This window comes from Heterodontus francisci, chromosome 30 (assembly GCF_036365525.1).
Source record: "Heterodontus francisci isolate sHetFra1 chromosome 30, sHetFra1.hap1, whole genome shotgun sequence".
Taxonomy (NCBI): Eukaryota; Metazoa; Chordata; class Chondrichthyes; order Heterodontiformes; family Heterodontidae; genus Heterodontus; species Heterodontus francisci.
Window position 1 is genome coordinate 9,383,924 of NC_090400.1, and position 19,110 is coordinate 9,403,033.

Sequence of the window (19,110 nt, forward strand, 5' to 3'; positions counted from 1 at the left end):
GCAGTGTGCTGTCCCAAAAACAACTGACCCAGGCAGTGTGCTGTCCCTTATACAACTGACTCAGACAATGTGCTGTCGCTTATACAACTGACTCAGACAGTGTGCTGTCCCAAAAACAACTGACCCAGGCAGTGTGCTGTCCCTTATACAACTGACTCAGACAGTGTGCTGTCCCTTATACAACTGACTCAGACAGTGTGCTGTCCCTTATACAACTGACCCAGGCAGTGTGCTGTCCCTTATACAACTGACTCAGACAGTGTGCTGTCCCTTATACAACTGACGCAGACAGTGTGCTGTCCCAAAAACAACTGACCCAGGCAGTGTGCTGTCCCTTATACAACTGACTCAGACAATGTGCTGTCGCTTATACAACTGACTCAGACAGTGTGCTGTCCCAAAAATAACTGACCCAGGCAGTGTGCTGTCCCTTATACAACTGACTCAGACAGTGTGATGTCCCTTATACAACTGACTCAGACAGTGTGCTGTCCCTTATACAACTGACTCAGACAGTGTGCTGTCCCAAAAACAACTGACCCAGGCAGTGTGCTGTCCCTTATACAACTGACTCAGACAGTGTGATGTCCCTTATACAACTGACTCAGACAGTGTGATGTCCCTTATACAACTGACTCAGACAGTGTGCTGTCCCAAAAACAACTGACCCAGGCAGTGTGCTGTCCCTTATACAACTGACTCAGACAGTGTGCTGTCCCTGATACAACTGACTCAGACAGTGTGCTGTCCCATATAACGACTGGCCCAGACAGTGTGCTGTGCCATGTAACCACTTACCCAGGCAGTGTGATGTCCCATATAACAACTGACCCAGGCAGTGTGCTGTCCTGTGAACAGCTGACACAGGCAGTGAGCTGTCCCATATAACAACTGGTCCAATCATTGTGCTGTCCGATATAACAACTGGTCCAGGCACTGTGCTGTCCCATATAACAACTGATCCAATCATTGTGCTGTCCGATATAACAACTGGTCCAGGCAGTGTGCTGTCCCATATAACAACTGACCCAAGCAGTGTGCTGTCCCTTATACAACTGACCCAGGCAGTGTGCTGTCCCACTTTACAACTGACCCAAGCAGTGTGCTGTCCAAAATACAACTGATCCAGGCAGTGTGCTGACCCAAATACAACTGGTCCAGGCAGTGTGCTGTCCCTTATAACAACTGACCCAGGCAGTGTGCTGTCCCATATAACAACTGACCCAAGCAGTGTGCTGTCCCTTATACAACTGACCCAGGCAGTGTGCTGTCCCATTTTACAACTGACCCAAGCAGTGTGCTGTCCAAAATACAACTGATCCAGGCAGTGTGCTGACCCAAATACAACTGGTCCAGGCAGTGTGCTGACCCTAATACAACTGTTCCAGGCAGTGTGCTGTCCCTTATACAACTGATCCAGGCAGTGTGCTGTCCCTTATACAACTGATCCAGGCAGTGGGCTGTCCAATATACAACTGATCCAGGCAGTGTGCTGACCCTAATACAACTGTTCCAGGCAGTGTGCTGTCCAATATACAACTGATCCAGGCAGTGTGCTGTCCCTTATACACCTGATCCAGGCAGTGTGCTGTCCCTTATACAACTGATCCAGGCAGTGGGCTGTCCAATATACAACTGATCCAGGCAGTGTGCTGACCCTAATACAACTGTTCCAGGCAGTGTGCTGTCCAATATACAACTGATCCAGGCAGTGTGCTGTCCCTTATACAACTGATCCAGGCAGTGGGCTGTCCAATATACAACTGATCCAGGCAGTGGGCTGTCCAATATACAACTGATCCAGGCAGTGTGCTGACCCTAATACAACTGATCCAGGCAGTGTGCTGACCCTAATACAACTGATCCAGGCAGTGTGCTGTCCAATATACAACTGGTCCAGGCAGTGTGCTGTCCCATATAACAACTGGTCCAGGCAGTGTGCTGTCCCATATAACAACTGGTCCAGACAGTGTGCAGTCCCATATAACAACTGGTCCAGGCGGTGTGCTGCCCTTATAACAACTGGTTCAGGCAGTGTGCTGTCCCATATAATGCGGACCCAGGCACTGTGTTGTCCCATATAACAACTGGTTCAGGCAATGTTCTGTCTCTTATAACAACTGATCCAGGCAGTGTGCTCTTCCATATAACAACTGGCCCAGGCAGTGTTCTGCCCCATGTAAGAACTGATCCAGACGGTGTGTTGTTCCAAGTAACAACTGACCCAGGCAGTGTGCTTTCCCATATAACAACTAATGCAGGCAGTGTGCTTTCCCATATAACAACTGATGCAGGCAGTATGCTTCGCCGTATAACAACTGACTCAGGCCCTGTGCTGACCCATGTAACAACTGGCCCAGGCAGTGTGCTGTCCCTTATAACAACTGGCCCAGGCAGTCACTTATAACAACTGAACCAGGCAGTGTGCTTTCCCATATAACAACTGTCCCATTCCATGTTCTGTCCCTTATGACATCTGGCCGGGCAGTGTGCCACCTTGCAGGCAGTGTGCCTAGATGGTACTCCCCTACACAGAATGCACAGAGTCTTTGATCTGTTCCATAGCTGTTGCTGTTTATCCTTTTCCAGCGTTCAAGTGGCATTGTACAGTGACTTCCTCTGACCAGTTTCACTCTATCACATGTTTGTCAACTACTTTCCAACCTTATATTCACTGTTGAATCTTTTGATACTGAATCATTCACAGGACTGAGCTGTAACCAGCTCATGACCAACAAGCTTACCTAGTAGTGGAACCACTCTGCATCTTCCCCGTCACTTAGTGACTACATTTAAATACTGGTGACCATGCTGAAGATTAGGCATGTAATTTAGGGACTGTCAATACCAATCATTACCAGCCCCCCAGCAACTCCATGGTGACGGCCTGTCTTCTTGCCTATTGTCTGATTTTAGTACAAGATGACTCACTGAGTAAAGTTCTTCTTTTTCCAAAGTTCTTCATCTTCTTGGGTGAGATCTTCCTTGCTTTGAATTTTGCAATTACCGCAGACATTCTCTTGGTAAGTACCAGCCACCAGCTCACTGCTGCTTCATCAATTGATTCGAGACTAATCACATCTTTTCATTCCTCAGGGTATTTCTACTTGTGGAGGTAACTGTGAGAAGAACTTTCAAGTTTGTATTCTCCAAATGCTCGTGAGATGAGAATTATGAATTGAATTTCTTGTTTTGTTGAAGAGTTCCTCAATCTTAGTTAAAGGTCATCAGATTCCTGAGGAACCCTGATTGTCACATGCCCATTTTTTAATAATTGACCAATGGAAACATAAGAGCAGGAGTAAACCATCCAGCCTCAAGCCTGTTTAAACATTCAGTTAAATCATGTCTGATCTTCAACTCAACTCTATTTAGACCCTCTTGCTTCCATATCCATTAATCCCCTTTGCCTATCAAAAATCTATCAATCTCAGTTTTGAAATTTTTCATTAACCACCCCCCCAACCCTCACCAGTTTTTTCGGGGAGAGAGTTTTAGATTGCCACTACCCTTTCTGCGAAGAAATGTTTCTGGAAATCACCCCTGAAAGGCCTAGCTCTGATTGTAAGGTTATGGCCCTTGTTCTGAACTCCCCACTAACGGAAACTGTTTCTCTACCAACCCTATAAACTCGTTTAATCACCTTAAACATCACAATTAGATCACCCTTACCTCTCCCTCCCCCTCCCCAAACACACACACAATTATCTATACTTGATGGAATACAATGACCAACTTCCAAATTGTCCCAAACCTAAACTTGAGACATGGACAATAAATTGGTGCACAGATTCCCCTTGCCAGTTCTGCACATTTAAGTACATGATTGTCTGCATCCCAGATAATCCCATTGCCCTGCAGTCTGCTTACTCTCCTTTGTTATGGTTTCTCAGCCATTTGAAATGCTCCTTGGATCCAGGTGGATAATTGTTATTTTTTGCAGGTTGAGGAGAAGGAAATTCAAATGTAGTAATCTGGTTACTTTGTTTTCTTTGTAAACACAGTTTCAAATCTCTTGCAAGTGCAACCAACAGCTGCCACCTCTTGCATTGATGGCTTCACCCTAGGCTAGTTAGTAGAGATGTTTCAAATACTTTTGTTTTGCTGTTGACATTTCTACCACTGGTTGCCAAGCAGTGGATGATGAAGTTGCTGCTGGAGATCGTTCGTACAAAAGATAGATACTTCATGCAATTGTCAGGGCCAGAGTCATCTTGGACTAGTTTTGATCATCTCAAGGGATCGAAAAGAAATTTCCCAGATGTTTTGCCCTGTAAATTAGCCTGGGTTTTTAATCTATTCTTTTTGCCTGTTCCAGGAAATCAAATGACTTTGGGTGGGATGGGGAGCGTATAGACTGTGATGCACAAAGCATCACAATTGTGTGGGACAGGCTAGATGGACCAGAGGCTCTTTTCCTGTCCGTCATTGGTCGTATGCTCATGTGTCCATGGAAACCAGTTTGGGTTTCTTGGATTTGGGCAGCCATGTTCTTTTACACCTGCTAACCTGCAAGAGGCCTTGAGTTGATGAGAAAATAAACTAATGTCCATTCAATATTAAAGGTCACATCCAGCAAGAGGGACTGCATATCCATATGTAAGACCGAGACTCAGGGAGGAAATTATTCCTCTGAAACAAACAACTGCTCAGTTTGCATTGCATTGTGGGATAATCTGAGGCAGGGTAGAATTACGGTCATCACAATGAAGGTGTTCAAAGGGTTTCTATTTTTCTTTCAAAGCACTTACATATTGATCTCTGGAAGATTTGTAAAGACCGTGGCAGACTTGCATTCCATTCCAAACCACCAACCTCTTTCATCATTGCAATTAGTTTCTGACTTTGTAAAATGTGGATTTTTGATGAGCAGGAGAATTTCTGTTATGAGGAAAGATTGGATAGGTTAGGGTTGTTTTCTTTGGAATAGAGGCAGCTGAGGGGAGGTTAATTGAGGTATATATAAAATGATTAGGGGCTTTGATAGGAAGAATGTATTTCCCTGAGCAGAGAGGTCAGTAACCAGAGAGCATAGATTTAAAGTAATTGGTGGAAGGATGAGAGGAAAATCAAGGAGAATGTTTTTCACCCCGTGGGTGGTGAGGGTCTGAAATACTGCCTGAAGGGTGATAGTGACAGAAACCTTCATCGCATTTAAAAAATACTTGGATATGCACTTGATGTCCCATAACCCACAGTGCTACGGACCAAGAACTGGGAAGTGGGATTAAGCTGGCTAAGATGTTTTGGCTGACAGACACATTGGAACGAATGGCCCTCTTCTGTGTTATAAACTTTCAATGTTTCAATCAGCAGCCCAATCATTAAATCACTTCTTATTCATCTCTTGAGCATTTGGGATTTGACAGATTGTGTACAAGAAGCACCTCCATGTAATAGCATTCATTAACGCAGGCTTCAACCTATCTCTTCTTATGGAGAAATTCTTTCAATCTTCATTTCTATGGACCACCCTCCTCGATAATCATCTCTATGGATTCCTCCTTCCCATAGATAGACAAGTGGACTTCAGTATCTTCTACTTTGAACATTGAATGTGGAACTGCCCCAGTATAGATCAAGTTAGAGTTTCATTAAGGAAGATGTCACTGTGGTATTGATTAGAGATGCCTGACTGTTCTCTCTAGAAAAGAGGTTCAGTGGAGAATTAATAGAGACGTTCAAAATTCTGAGGAGTTTTGATATTGTAAATAAGGAGAAACTGTTTCTGCTGGCAGCAGGGTCAGGAACCAGAGGACATAGAATTAAAATAATTGGCAGGAGAACCAGAGGGAAACGAGGAGACTATTTTTTACACAGTGAGTTGTTATGATCTGGAATGCACTGCCTGAAAGGGTGTTGGAAGCAGATTCAATAATAACTTTCAAAAGGGAATTGGATAAATATTTAAAATTTACCAGGCAATGGGGAAAGATGAGGGCTGTAAGCGAATTGGATAGCTCTTTCAAAGAGCCAGCACAGGCACAATGGGCTGAGTCCTTCTTCTGTGCTATAAGATTCTGTGATTTAATGAGCGCTGGAGCCTCTAGTGTCCATGTCGAGCCCCATGTTCGGGAATTTCAATCCTTTGACAGAAATTCAGGGCAGCATGCTCGCAATTTCCCAGCATGTGTAGCTGATGAGAAGGCCTCTTTCTGGTAGGGCACACTCAGAGTCGAGCTTGGAGTCAGAAGGAACCTCCCTGAACCGAAACCTTCCTGAGCCAAAGGAAAGCTTGTGTCCAGCATTGTGTAAATGTACCTATTCAGCCTGACAGTTGTGAAACATGAACAGTTACTCATGGTTTTATTTTATTCCCAGGGTATTGTTATTCCGACTCGTCGTTCGATTGCGGAGGCAGTACAGAAATGCATCAATCATGGTCTCGGAGAAGCCAGCAGCCCCTACATCATCGGCGCTGTAAGTACCTCTCACTCTCACTCTTCATTCCCTCCTGGGAGGATTTTCAGCAGGGCCTCGGTTCTAGTGGAGTTCAGTGGCATATTTCCCATTGTCCAGAAGGAAAGAAAGATCTATCAATATATCATCCTTCACAACCTCAGACTCCAGCAAAGCTCCTTACAGCCAGGTAGTGCTGCACTGTCTGTGGTGCTGTCATTCGGATGACATGTTAAACTGAGGCCCCGTCTGCCCTCTCAGATGTATGTAAAAGATCCCATGGCAGTATTCCCAGAAGAGCAGGGGAGTCGTCCCCAGTGTCCAGGCCAGTACTTAATCCCCAATTAGCATCAATATGACATCTGGATATTATTTCCTCACTGTTTGTGGGAGCTTGCTATGCACATGGTGGGGTGGGGTGGGTACATAGTGATAATGTCACTGGACTAGTAATTCAGAAGCCCAAACTAATGCACTGGAGATCTGAGTTCAAATCCCACCATGACCACTGGAGGAATTTCAAAATTGAGTTAATAAATCTGGAATGAAATGCTAATGTCATTAATAATCATGAAACTATGGGATTGCTGTAAAAAACCCATTTGGTTCACTAATGCCTATCAGGGGAGGAAATCTGAAATGAGAACAGAAAGTGCTGGAAATACTCAGCAAGTCCGGCTGCATCTGTGTAGAGAGAAGGGAGGAAATCTACTGCCCTTACCTGGTCTGGCCAACATGTGACCCCCGACCCACAGCAATGTAGTTGACTCTTAACTGTCCTCTGCAGTGAACTACTCAGAGTAGGTGGCTCACCGCCACCTGCTCAAGGACAATTAATGATGGGTAACAAATGCTGGCCTTGCCAGCGACACTCACATCCCAAGAACAAATAGAAAAAAACACATTGGCTGCCATGTTTCTACAGTGACTACATTTCGAAGCACTTTGGGATGTCCCGGGGTCGAGAAAAGTGCAATATTAATGCAAGTATTTCTTTGGAATCATTTAAATTTATACGTCAAAGAGAACCTGCAGTTGGGGGTTGAGTTCTGGCTTGAATGCTAATGAAGAAGTATACACGAGAGGTCCAATTAGAAAGACTTGGATTTATATGGCGCCTTTCATAAGCTCAGGATGCTCTAAAGCACTTTAAAGCCAATGAAGTACTTTTGAAATGTAGTCACTTTTTGCAATAAAGGAAACGCTGCAGCCATTATACAAACAGCAAGCGTCCACACGACAACAGGAATCTGATTTTGTAATGTTGATTGATGGATAAATATTGGCCAGGCCACCAGGGAAAGTGGGATTATCTACAGGATAATACTCAACTCTGATACTTCTGCCTTGGCCACATATGCTGCTGGCACCAGCTAAGATTTACTATGTACTGGGGATTGACTTTCAGCTGATTTTGTCAATGGCAGCTTGGAATAATCTGGAGACAGGGAAGGCAGAGGCTTTCAAGGCCACCATGTCTTCGGTCGAGTTTGAAGTGTGATTCAATTAGAATCACAATCCCTCTGTGAAATACAGCATGCACAAACACCGCGCCTTTGACTGATGGAGGTACTTACATCCCAGTCCAAGATTGCCGATGACCGCAGAACTTCACTTCTTCCTCCTTAGGGGAGAGGAATTGTTTTGCCTCAACAATTGGCAATAATTGGTCAACATCTAGGCACAAATGGAAAAGTGGTTGATGGAATAATGTGCAAAGGAACATTAGGAACAGACGGAGGCTTTTCAGCCCCTCAAGCCTGCAGTTCAATCAGATCATGGCTGATCTGCACCTCAACTAGTTACCCCTCTTTACTCCATATCTCTTGACATCCTTACCCAACAAGGTTCTATCTATCTCAGTCTTGAAATCTCCAAATGTTCCCCAGCACCTACACCCTTTTGGGGAGAGAATTCCATGTTTCTATTACCCTATGTATGAAAAAATACTTCCTGATTTCACTCCTGAAAGGTCTTGCTCTAATTTTAAGATTATGTCCCCTTGTTCTTGATTCTCCAACAGAGAAAATATTAACCCTATCAATTCCTTTTAACAATTTGAATATCTCAATCAGGTCGCCCCTCAATTTCCATACTCAAAAGGAATACAAGCAAGGTTTATTCAACCTGCCCCCATTAATTAACCTCTCAATCCTGGTGTTGTTCTGGTGAATCTAAACTGTATCCCCTCCGAGGCCAATATATCCTTCCTGAAATGTGATACCAGAATTGAACACAGTATTCCAGATAGGGCCTGACCAAGGCTTTGTACAACTAAAATATTACTTCAATCTCCTGATATTCCAGTCCCTTTGAGGTAACAGCCAACACTCCATTTGCCCTTTTGATTGTTTTTTTAAACTTGTCTACTACCTTTTAATGATTTGTGTAATTGGACTCCCAAATCTCTTTGATTTTTTACAGTTATAGATTCTCATCATTCTTACCAGATTTTTTACAGAAAATTGGAATACCACTTGGTCCCTTGCAACCCTGTGATGCCCATTCCATTTGGATGGGTGTGCAGAGAAACTGAGTGGACCTTTAAAGAACTTCTTCAAAACAGCATTAACATAAACTCATAAAACCCCCACCTCTTCTTCTTCTTTCCCCAGTTGGTTATGCCCACTATACAGGCGTATAGTGACTGGAAAATCCAGGCCTTTCTGTCTCGGCTAACACTTGGACAAGGTGCAGCTACATATGGAGCTTTGTCCTGGCAGTTAAAAAAGTCAGCATCTCCAAGGCTGCATTTGTGCATGTGCCACTGTAGCAAATGCAGCCGGAACACTGGAAAATATAAACAAAGTGATTACTGACAATGCAGTCGGCAGCTGACGTCATCAGACTGCACCAATCTGTGCACATGCTCCTACTCTCTGCTCATGCGCTGTGTTCTGCATTATCAGGACTGATTGGCGCTTGTGCAGATGACGTCATCGCGTAACGCAGGCAGAGAGCGGGGGTGAGGGAAGCGGGGAGAGAGCGGGGTTGGGGGAAGTGAGGGTGGGGGAAGCCGAGAGAGAGATCGGTGGTGTCGTATGCGCTCTCCCCCCGCTTTCTCCCTCCCCCGCCCGCTTTCTCCCTCCCCAGCCTGCTTGCTCTCTCCCTCTAGCCATTGTGTCCAGCCATGTGTTTAGGTTGTCTTTGTGTGATTATTTGAGCAGCACCATCTTTAGTCCTGGCAGCTGCTTGACATCGAAGACTGTGGCGTTTTAGTGGCACATGCTGCATTTGCACATGTGCCACTGCAGCGCCACCTAGTGGTTGTGTTGTCAGCAAATGCAGCCAAATAGAAAAGTCTGACACTTCTTCAGTGTTGGTGAGGTGTCATGGCTGGACAAACAGGTGACCTCCCGACAAAGGGGGGCAGCAGTGATCTATTCCAGTCCTCAATAGGAACAGCTGAAAAGTACTTAATGTATAAGATGATTCATTTTGCGATTCACCGATATGCAGATCTCCGACGCCATCCAGAAGGGACGACCGAAGTCAAACTATGGGGAGTTTGTAAGTCTGGAGTACGCCTTCTTGCTGTGCCCTTTCATTGCAGTTGTTGGAGGAGCCTTATTCCTTTGGACTGCTAACTATGTGGAGAAGGACCGAATGAAAGCATCAAATCAAATTGAAGGTAATAAACCTCCTGGAGCTAAAAGAGTTAAATTATGAGGACAGGTTTCATGGGCAAGGCCTGTTTTCCCTTGAATATGGAAGATTGTGGAGTGATCTAATGGAGATGTTTAAGATGATTAGAGGAGTTGATAGGGTAGATGGAGAGAAACAATTTCTGCTGGCAGGAGAGTCCAGAACAAAGGGGCGTAACTTTAAAATTAGTGTTAATTTGTTCAGGAGTGATGTCAGGAAGCTCTTCTTCACAATAAAGGACGTGGAAATCTGGAACTCTGTCCCTGCAAAAAGCAGGGTCAATTGAAAATGTCAAAACTGAGAATGATAGATATTGTTAGGTAAGGGTATTATGGGTTATGGAACCAAGGTGAGTAAATGGAGTTAAGATACAGATCATCCATGATGGAACTGAATAGTGGAACAGGCTCAAGTGACTGAATGGCTTCCTCCTGTTCTGATGTTCCCTAGTATCCTTACACTGGCTTATAGATGAATGGGGGTAGGGGTTGTTGTTCTCTCTTATGATATTAAAAGGAAACAAATATTTTGGATATAAAATTGGGTTCTGTAGCGCTGCTGGTTTCGGCTGTGCCGGAGCCCAGAGGAGCTAAAAATGGTGCAGATCCATTTCTGGTGCAGACTGCGGTGATTGCCAATTTAGGAAGGCTGATAGCACGGGTGTGCCGTGCGAACTCCGGAAGCATGTAAAGGAGGCAGATTGTGACATCAGCCAGCATCGAACTCTGACTCGGAGCCCGAGCTGCCATTTTGAACCTCGTGGGTCCTGTTAGTGTTCTCTCTTAACAATCTCAGCTGAACCTGCTTTCAGCTGCACGAGGGAGCCGGCACTAGTGTTTTTTAAAGGGATCAGCATGGGACTTGCAGGTGAGGTGCTTTTGACTTTCACTTGCTGCTACAGAGTTAATGGAAGGACTGAGTACTTTGGAGGAGCTGCTACAAGTTGTTGGAGTCAGAAGGGAGCAGCACTGGACCTTTGCAAGTGGTGGAGTGGAATATGAAGGCACCTGAACAGAAAACATGCTCTCATTTAAGGGGCTATTGTTGCAGTTGCTTTTGGGCTGCAGGACAAAGAGATGGAGGAGAGGCAGCAGAGAGCAAAAGCTGTTTGCACAAGGAAGAGGAGGTGGAGGGCTCTCAACAGAAGGCCATACCCACCTAGGTTATTCCCCCTACCTCCTCCTCAGCCTGGAGAAGTGTCTGTGCTGGCTATGGTTCACCAAGGAGATGAACAGGTCACTGAACTGAGTCACCTCTTCGAATTGGACCTGCAGCTGCAGAGCAGGGTGAGGATGGCTCTGTTAATGGCTATCGAGGCCACCTTGACCTTCAATTTCCACAGCCTCAGGATGCTTCCAGGCTGGATTCGGCGACATCACCACACACATTTGTCGCTGCATCAGGGAGGTCACTGAGTTCCTGTATAAAAGGAGAGGAAACTTCATTATCTTCTCTCTTAGCAGAAAGAAGCAGGGGGAGTGGGCATTTGGCTTTGCCAGAAAGGCAGGTTTCCCAGTGGCGCAGGAAGCCATGGACTGCATGCACGTGACTCTGTGGGAACCACATTTCAATGAGGAGATGTGTTGGAACCGCAATGGGTTCCACTCCCTTAACATACACTTGATGTGCGACCATGCCCAGATCGTCATGTTGATGAATTCTCACTATTCTGGCACCAGCCATGATGTTTTCATCCTACGCCTGTCAGCCATCCTTGAGCCAGCACGACAAACCAGAATCTGGTTGCTTGGTGATGAGGGTTCCCGCTCTACACCCGTCCAATGGCTCTTTTCCACCCCCGAGCACAATTGGACAGTGTTTGTACAACGAGAGCCATGCTGTGACCAGGAATGTCATGGAACAAACCAGTGGTGTTCTAAAATAATGGTTTCGCTGCCTGGACTGCTCGGGGGGATCCCTGCAAAACTCACCAGAGCATGTCACCAAACTTGTGATGGTCTGCTGCATCCTTCCAACCTGACCATGAGAACTCAGCGTTGTCACCAGGCCTTCAGCAAGCACTTCGGGAGGGGGAGGAAGAGGAGGAGAAGGGAAAGGATGTACCCAGGACATCCTCACTCTGGACGGGTTGTCCGTGAGTGGCGAATCAGACTCCGGTTCCCCTGAAAATATCCGCACATCACCACTGCTCCACAATTACCACCTTTCCATCCTGTTACAACACATCACAGCATCCTCTCAGCCAAAATCCTGAAATAAAAGACATCTCAAGCCAACCATTTGATACCAACTTTATCCAAACAACACTTCCAATAATACATACAAAACTCACATATTCATCATTGGGCTTTCCCTTAGTGTCTGTCTTGCAGGTGCCTTTGCCAGTCCTTGTGCTCCTATACGTTGCTATCCCAAGTAACAGCAGCAGGGCTGTTGGAAGGCTGCTGACATTCACTGGGGGAGACTGCAGAAGGCCTTGCAGGATGACAGCTCTGGGGCCTTGAGGACCCGGCTTCGGACTGTACCTTCTCAGCATGGGCTGGCTGACTGAGAGGCAACAGCAGGGGCACTGCCAGGGGTGGGAGGATGAATACTGTCATCCTGAGAGAGGACTGCAGGTTCTTGCTCCACGGAGACACTGCCACTCCCCAGGACAGTGCCTCAGTAATCCTAGTAATCTACTGGAGCACAGATTGGTGGACTGCTGTGAGACCTTGGAAACTCCTTTGAGCACTGGTATAGAAACATAGAAAATAGGAACAGGAGTAGGCCATTCGGCCCTTAGAGCCTGCTCTGCCATTCATTATGATCATGGCTGATCATCCAACTCAGTAACCTGTTCCGCCTTTCTCCCCATACCCTTTGATCCCTTTAGACCCAAGAGCTATATCTAACTCCTTCTTAAAAACATACAATGTTTTGGCCTCAACTGCTTTCTGTGGTAGCGAATTCCATAGGCTCACCTCTCTCTGGGTGAAGGAATTTCTCCTCATTTCAGTCCTGAAAGATTTACCCCGTATCCTTAGACTGTGACCCTTGGTTCTGGACTCCCCCACCATTGGGAACATCCCACCTGCATCTACCCTGTCAAGTCCTGTTAGAATTTTATAGGTTTCTATGAGATCCCCCCTCACTCTTCTGAACTCCGGCAAATATAATCCTAACTGACTCAATCTCTCCTCAAACATCAGTCCCACCATCCCAGGAATCAGTCTGGTAAACCTTCACTGCACTCCCTCTATAGCAACAACATCCTTCCTCAGATAAGGAGACCAAAACTGCACACAATATTCCAGGTGTGGCCTCACCAAGGTCCTGTATAATTGCAGCAAGATATCCCTGCTCCTGTACTCGAATCCTCTCGCTATGAAGGCCAACATACCATTTGCCTTTTTGACCGCCTGTTGCACCTGCATGCTTACCTTCAGTGACTGGTGTATGAGAACACCCAGGTCTCGCTGCATATTCCCCTCTCTCAGTTTATAGCCGTTCAGATAATAATCTGCCTTCCTGTTTTTGCTACCAAAGTGGATAACCTCACATTTATCCACATTATGCTGCATCTGCCATGCATTAGCCCACTCACTCAACTTGTCCAAATCACCCTGAAGCCTCTCTGCATCCTCCTCACAACTCACCCTCCCAACCAGTTTTGTGTCCTCTGCAAATCTGGAGATATTACATTTAGTTCCCTCATCTAAATCATTAATGTATATTGTGAATAGCTGGGGTCCTAGCACCGATCCCTGCGGTATGCCACTAGTCACTGCCTGCTATTCGGAAAAAGACCCATTTATCCCTACTCTTTGTTTCCTGTCTGCCAACTAATTTTCTATCCATCGCAATACACTACCCCCAATCCCATGTGCTTTAATTTTACATGCTAATCTCTTATGTGGGACTTTGTCGAAAGCCTTCTGAAAATCCAAATAAACCACATCCACTGGCTCCCCCTCATCAACTCTACTAGTTACATCCTCGAAGAATTCTAGTAGATTCGTCAAGCATGATTTCCCTTTCGTAAATCCATGTTGACTCTGCCCAACTCTACCACTGTTCTCTAAGTTCACATGCTGTAAAATCTTTGATAATGGACTCTAGAATTTTTCCCACTACTGACGTCAGGCTGACTGGTCTATAATTCCCTGCTTTCTCTCTACCTCCCTTTTTAAATAGTGGGGTTACATTAGCTACCCTCCAATCTATAGGAAATGTTTCAGAGTCTATAGAATTTTGGAAGATGACCATCAATGCATCCACTACTTCTAGAGCCACTTCCTTAAATACTCTGGGATACATACCATCAGGCCCTGGGGATTTATCGGCCTTCAATCCCATCAATTTCCCCAACACCATTTCTCTGCTAATACTGATTTCCTACAATTCCTCTCTCTCACTAAGCCCTGTGTTCCCCAACATTTCTGGTATGATATTTGTGTCCTCCTTTGTGAAGACAGATTCAAAGTATGCATTTAGTTGGTCAGCCATTTCTTTGTTCCCCATAATAAATTCCCCTGTTTCTGACTGTAAGGGACCTACATTTGTCTTCACCAATCTTTTTCTCTTCACATACCTATAGAAACTTTTACAGTCAGTTTTCATGTTCCCTGCAAGCTTGCTCTCGTACTCTGTTTTCCCCTTTTTAATCAATCCCTTGGTCCTCCTTTGCTGAATTCTAAACTGCTCCCAATCCTCAGGTCTGTTGTTTTTTCTGGAAGATTTATATACCTCTTCCTTGGATCTAATGCTATCTCTAATTTTCCTTGTAAGCTGTGGTTTGGCTACCTTCCCCATTTTACTTTTGCGTCAGACAGGGATAAACAATTGTAGCAGTTCATCCATGCGCTGTTTAAATGTTTGCCTTTGCCTCTCCACCGTCATCCCTTTAAGTAATGTTTCCCAATCCTTCATAGCCAACTCGCACCTTATACCTTCGTAGTTTTCTTTACTGAGATTCAGGACCCTAGTCTCAGAATCAACCATGTCACTCTCCACCTTGATGAAGAATTCTATCATATTATGGTCGCTCATCCCCAAGGGGTCTCGCACCACTATATTGTCAATTATTCCTCTCCAATTACACAATACCCAGTCTAGGACAGCCTGTTCTGTAGTTGGTTCCTCAATGTATTGGTCCAGAAAACCATCCCGTATACGCTCCCCAAGAATTCCTCCTCTATGGTATTGTGACTAATTTGATTTGCCCAATCTATATGCAGATGAAAGTCACCCATAATTACAGATTTTCCTTTATCGCATGCATCTCTAATTTCCTGTTTAATGCTATGCCCAACATCACCACTACAGTTTGGGGGTCTATATACAACTCCCACTAACGTTTTTTGCCCCTTAGTGTTTTTCAGCTCTACCCCTACAGATTCCACATCGTCAGAGCTAATATATTTCCTCACTATTGCGCTAATTTCCTCTTTAACCAGCAATGCAACTCCACTGTCTTTTGCTTTTTGTCTGTCCTTCCTAAATACTGAATACCCCTGGATGTTCATTTCTCATCCTTGGTCATCTTGCAGCCATGTCTCCAGAAATGCAGCAAGACCTGGACAATATCCAGGCTTGGGCTGATAAGTGGCAAGTAACATTCGCGCTACACAAGTGCCAGGTAATGACCATCTCCAACAAGAGAGAATCTAACCATCTCCCCTTGACATTCAATGGAATTACCATCGCTGAATCCCCCACTATCAACATCCTAGGGGCTACCATTGACCGAAAACTGAACTGGAGTAGCCATATAAATACCGTGGCTACAAGAGCAGGTCAGAGGCTCGGAATCCTGAGGCGAGTAACTCACCTCCTGACTCCCCAAAACCTGTCCACAATCTACAAGGCACAAGTCAGGAGTGTGATGGAATACTCTCCACTTGCCTGGTTGGGTGCAGCTCCAACAACACTCAAGAAGCTCGACACCATCCAGGACAAAGCAGACCGCTTGATTGGCACCCCATCTACAAACATTCACCCCCTCCACCACCGACGCACAGTGACAGCAGTGTGTACCATCTACAAGATGCACCAAGGCTCCTTAGACAGCACCTTCCAAACCCACGACCTCTACCAACTAGAAGGACAAGGGCAGCAAATACACGGGAACACCATCATCTGCAAGTTCCCCTCCAAGTCACACACCATCCTGACTTGGAACTATATCGCCATTCCTTCACTGTCGCTGGGTCAAAATCCTGGAACTCCCTTCCTAACAGCACTGTGGGTGTACCTACCCCACATGGACTTCAGCGGTTCAAGAAGGCAGACTCCTCCATCCTCCATGACAGTGACAACAGGCTCTGTGGCAGGCCTGCCAATGCACCAAGCATTTTGTTGTACATGTCCATCAGCTTTTTTCTGTTTGCCATCCCATCAACTTCCTCATCTGGGTCCTCTGCAGCAGAACGCGTCTGCAACTTCACCCTCTGGAGAGCTGGAACATGTGCCATCTTTTCCCCCTGGTCTGGCTGCAGCCCACTCATACCCGGTGAGTCACCACCTGGAGATTCTGCCTCTAAAGTAAGCGCAGTACTAGTATCCACGCTGGTGGCTGCGAGTGTCTGATCAAATGACGATGCTTCTTCCTCAGAAATCGCCTCTGGTTGCACTGGCTGACCACGCAGCAGGTCTGGAGTATTTGAAAGCAGAAATGCAGGAGAGGGAAGAGGTTGGTAGGTGGAAAGCAAGAGGTGCCTGGTTACATCATCTGCAGCTGGCATTTCAAACCAGATGAGGGTGAAGTGGGATAAAAACAGAAAGTGCTGGAAACACTCAGCAAGTTTGGCAGCATCTGAAACAGATGGGTATTTCCAGAACTTTCTGTTTTTATTCCAGATTTCCAGCTTCTGCAGTATTTTGCTTTTATTTGAGGGTGAAGTGGGATTTGAACAGGGACATACTGGCATCCTGGATGGTTTTAGCAACGCCATTTGCAAAGGTCTCAATCACTGCTGCACCACTAATTCAGTGCGTCACTGACCCTGCCAAGTCTTTGCTGTTCCCTTCTCTTATATACCACCTTATCCGGCAGGCTGTGTGATGTAGGAGTGAGGTTTTCAGCAGCGGTAAGTGTGTGAGGGTAATGTGGAGAATATGAATGTTCGGTATGAATCCTGATTGCCAGAAATTGTTGATGGGTAAGTGATGAGCAGTCTGTGGCGCTGCTGGTGCGATGGGTCAATGGCATTTGAAGACTGACCTTGACCATTCTTGTGAGGTCATTGAACTTTTTATGGCACAGCTGCCAGGTCCTTGGGGCCAAACTCTTTGCATGGATCTCCATGATTACTTGTTTCCATTTCCTTCTCAAGGTGCATGTTGAGGGCCTCCTGGCCTCCTGCAGAAACATGGCTGCTCTTCCCCTTTCCACCTTTGGACTAAGGCCTCCAGTGCAGCATCGAAGAACCTGGGAGCCCTCTCTCTCTCTAGCCTGCTGCTTCATTGTGTACTCTTTGAGAAACACTTCTGAGACAGTTCCAACACCTGCTGCTGCCAGAATACTCCTTCCTTTTAAGAAATGCAGGCTGGCTTTAATTGATGCTGGCCTCGCCTGCACCTGAGCCCACTGCTGAGCATGCTTCCAGTCAGCAGCGTGTTTAGCACTGGGCTGCACACCACAGTCATTGAGATGCGCATGGAGCACAAAGTTTGTGTGCTACCTGCAACATCGCGATTGGGCACGGGGTATTCATGCATTGCAGTCACCGCACCCGAGCACTGGACATATCAAATTTTTAGATTTTTGAGTCTTAGAATTTGCAATGTTAGGGAGGCCATTCAGCCCATATTTTGTGCCAGTCCTAGCTCTTCAACTGACGCTGTTACTGTAATCCCATTTCTTGCCCTTTCCATTGAATCCTTTTATATTCTCCTTCCTCAAATCCTTACTCAATTCCTTTTTAAATCATGTGATAGTCTTTGCCACAATAACTGCTTGTGCTAAAGAGTTCCCTGTTGAAATAACTCTCTGTGTTGTCATGCTAGACCCCCACCTGCGAAGAATGAATCACATCAATTTTGTCATGACCATTGATTTAAAACTGTTACTGGAGTGAAGAAAGGACTTGTTAAACAGATCAGCCGTGGCTGGAAAAGACATTTGCATATAAACAGACAGTGATTGGAAGGACAAAGGAGCATTCCCTGACGCATTCAACCCACAATGGACCTTAATCACCAGGTATTTAATGTAAGAGGTGCATTCCAGAGACTGCTAAGGTGATACAATCCAAGATGTGGTCAGACCAGTTAGTCACATGACTAACCTGCTTGGCAATCTGGGTTTTCTGAGTTGTACAAACAGTTTGAATTCAGAGTGTCTGTTTGCTCCTGGACTGAGAAGATCTCTCCTGTCTGCTCCTATCTCATTCTCATTAGCCTCTGAATACATTGACGACACATGAAGCCCAAGAGAGAAAGTTCTCCTACAGCAAACAAGGCTTAAGAAGAATACTGGGTCCCAAAGAAAAGCAAGATCTACCTACAATCAAGGACACTACAGTGAGCTTGAAGAACTGTAACAAAAACTCTTCAGATATTGCCTCAAAATTTTCCACTTTATTTTTTCTTCTGCTCTTTTCTGTCTCTATTTTGCATCTGTGTATCATGTATGCATGCGAACGTGGGCGTGTCGTATATCCGTAGGCGTCAATCGAATTAGAGTTTAAGTTTAATAAATTTCAGTCTTTCTTCTTTAAACCTAAGAAAGCCTGTTTGTGGTGGTTTCTTTGCCTTATAATTGGAAAGCGTGAACAAGGATTCACCAAGGGCGAGCTAAAAACACAGTGTGTTTAAAATTAAACCCTGATATGGGAAGACGAGGTGAAGGCTAAAAGGGAACCCTAGACACGTTTCTCACCGGGTCTACCAGTGTGAAAACATTTCTTCTCATTCCCCCTTTATTTGGTGGACTATCCTCAGTCTACATCCATTGTTACTGATTTTCTAACAATGTAAAGTATTGTTCATAATTCTAAAATTCTCTTGGAAGGTAATTAGAAAAGAGGAACTGAAGGAGATCTATGTCCTATCACTTCAAGTTTTAAGGTAACTATTTCTAGGCAACAGCCTGTTTTCCCTCCTGCTGCTGTTACCTGCTGA

At 45.4% G+C, this 19,110-nt stretch overlaps 1 protein-coding gene across 4 annotated transcripts in view; it reads left to right on the forward strand.

Moving 5' to 3' along the window:
* LOC137346566 (protein spinster homolog 1-like) overlaps window positions 1-19,110 on the forward strand; it is a 236,450-nt gene that overhangs the window by 179,221 nt on the left and 38,119 nt on the right. For 2 of the 4 annotated variants that reach the window (XM_068010075.1, XM_068010078.1), the window contains 3 exons: window positions 2,958-3,023; window positions 6,322-6,420; window positions 9,859-10,030. In XM_068010075.1, coding sequence (XP_067866176.1) covers window positions 2,958-3,023; window positions 6,322-6,420; window positions 9,859-10,030 — 337 coding nt within the window. Of the gene's footprint in view, window positions 1-2,957; window positions 3,024-6,321; window positions 6,421-9,858; window positions 10,031-19,000; window positions 19,057-19,110 lie in introns of those variants that run through there. The other 2 variants (XM_068010077.1, XM_068010076.1) reach the window with 2 other exon arrangements.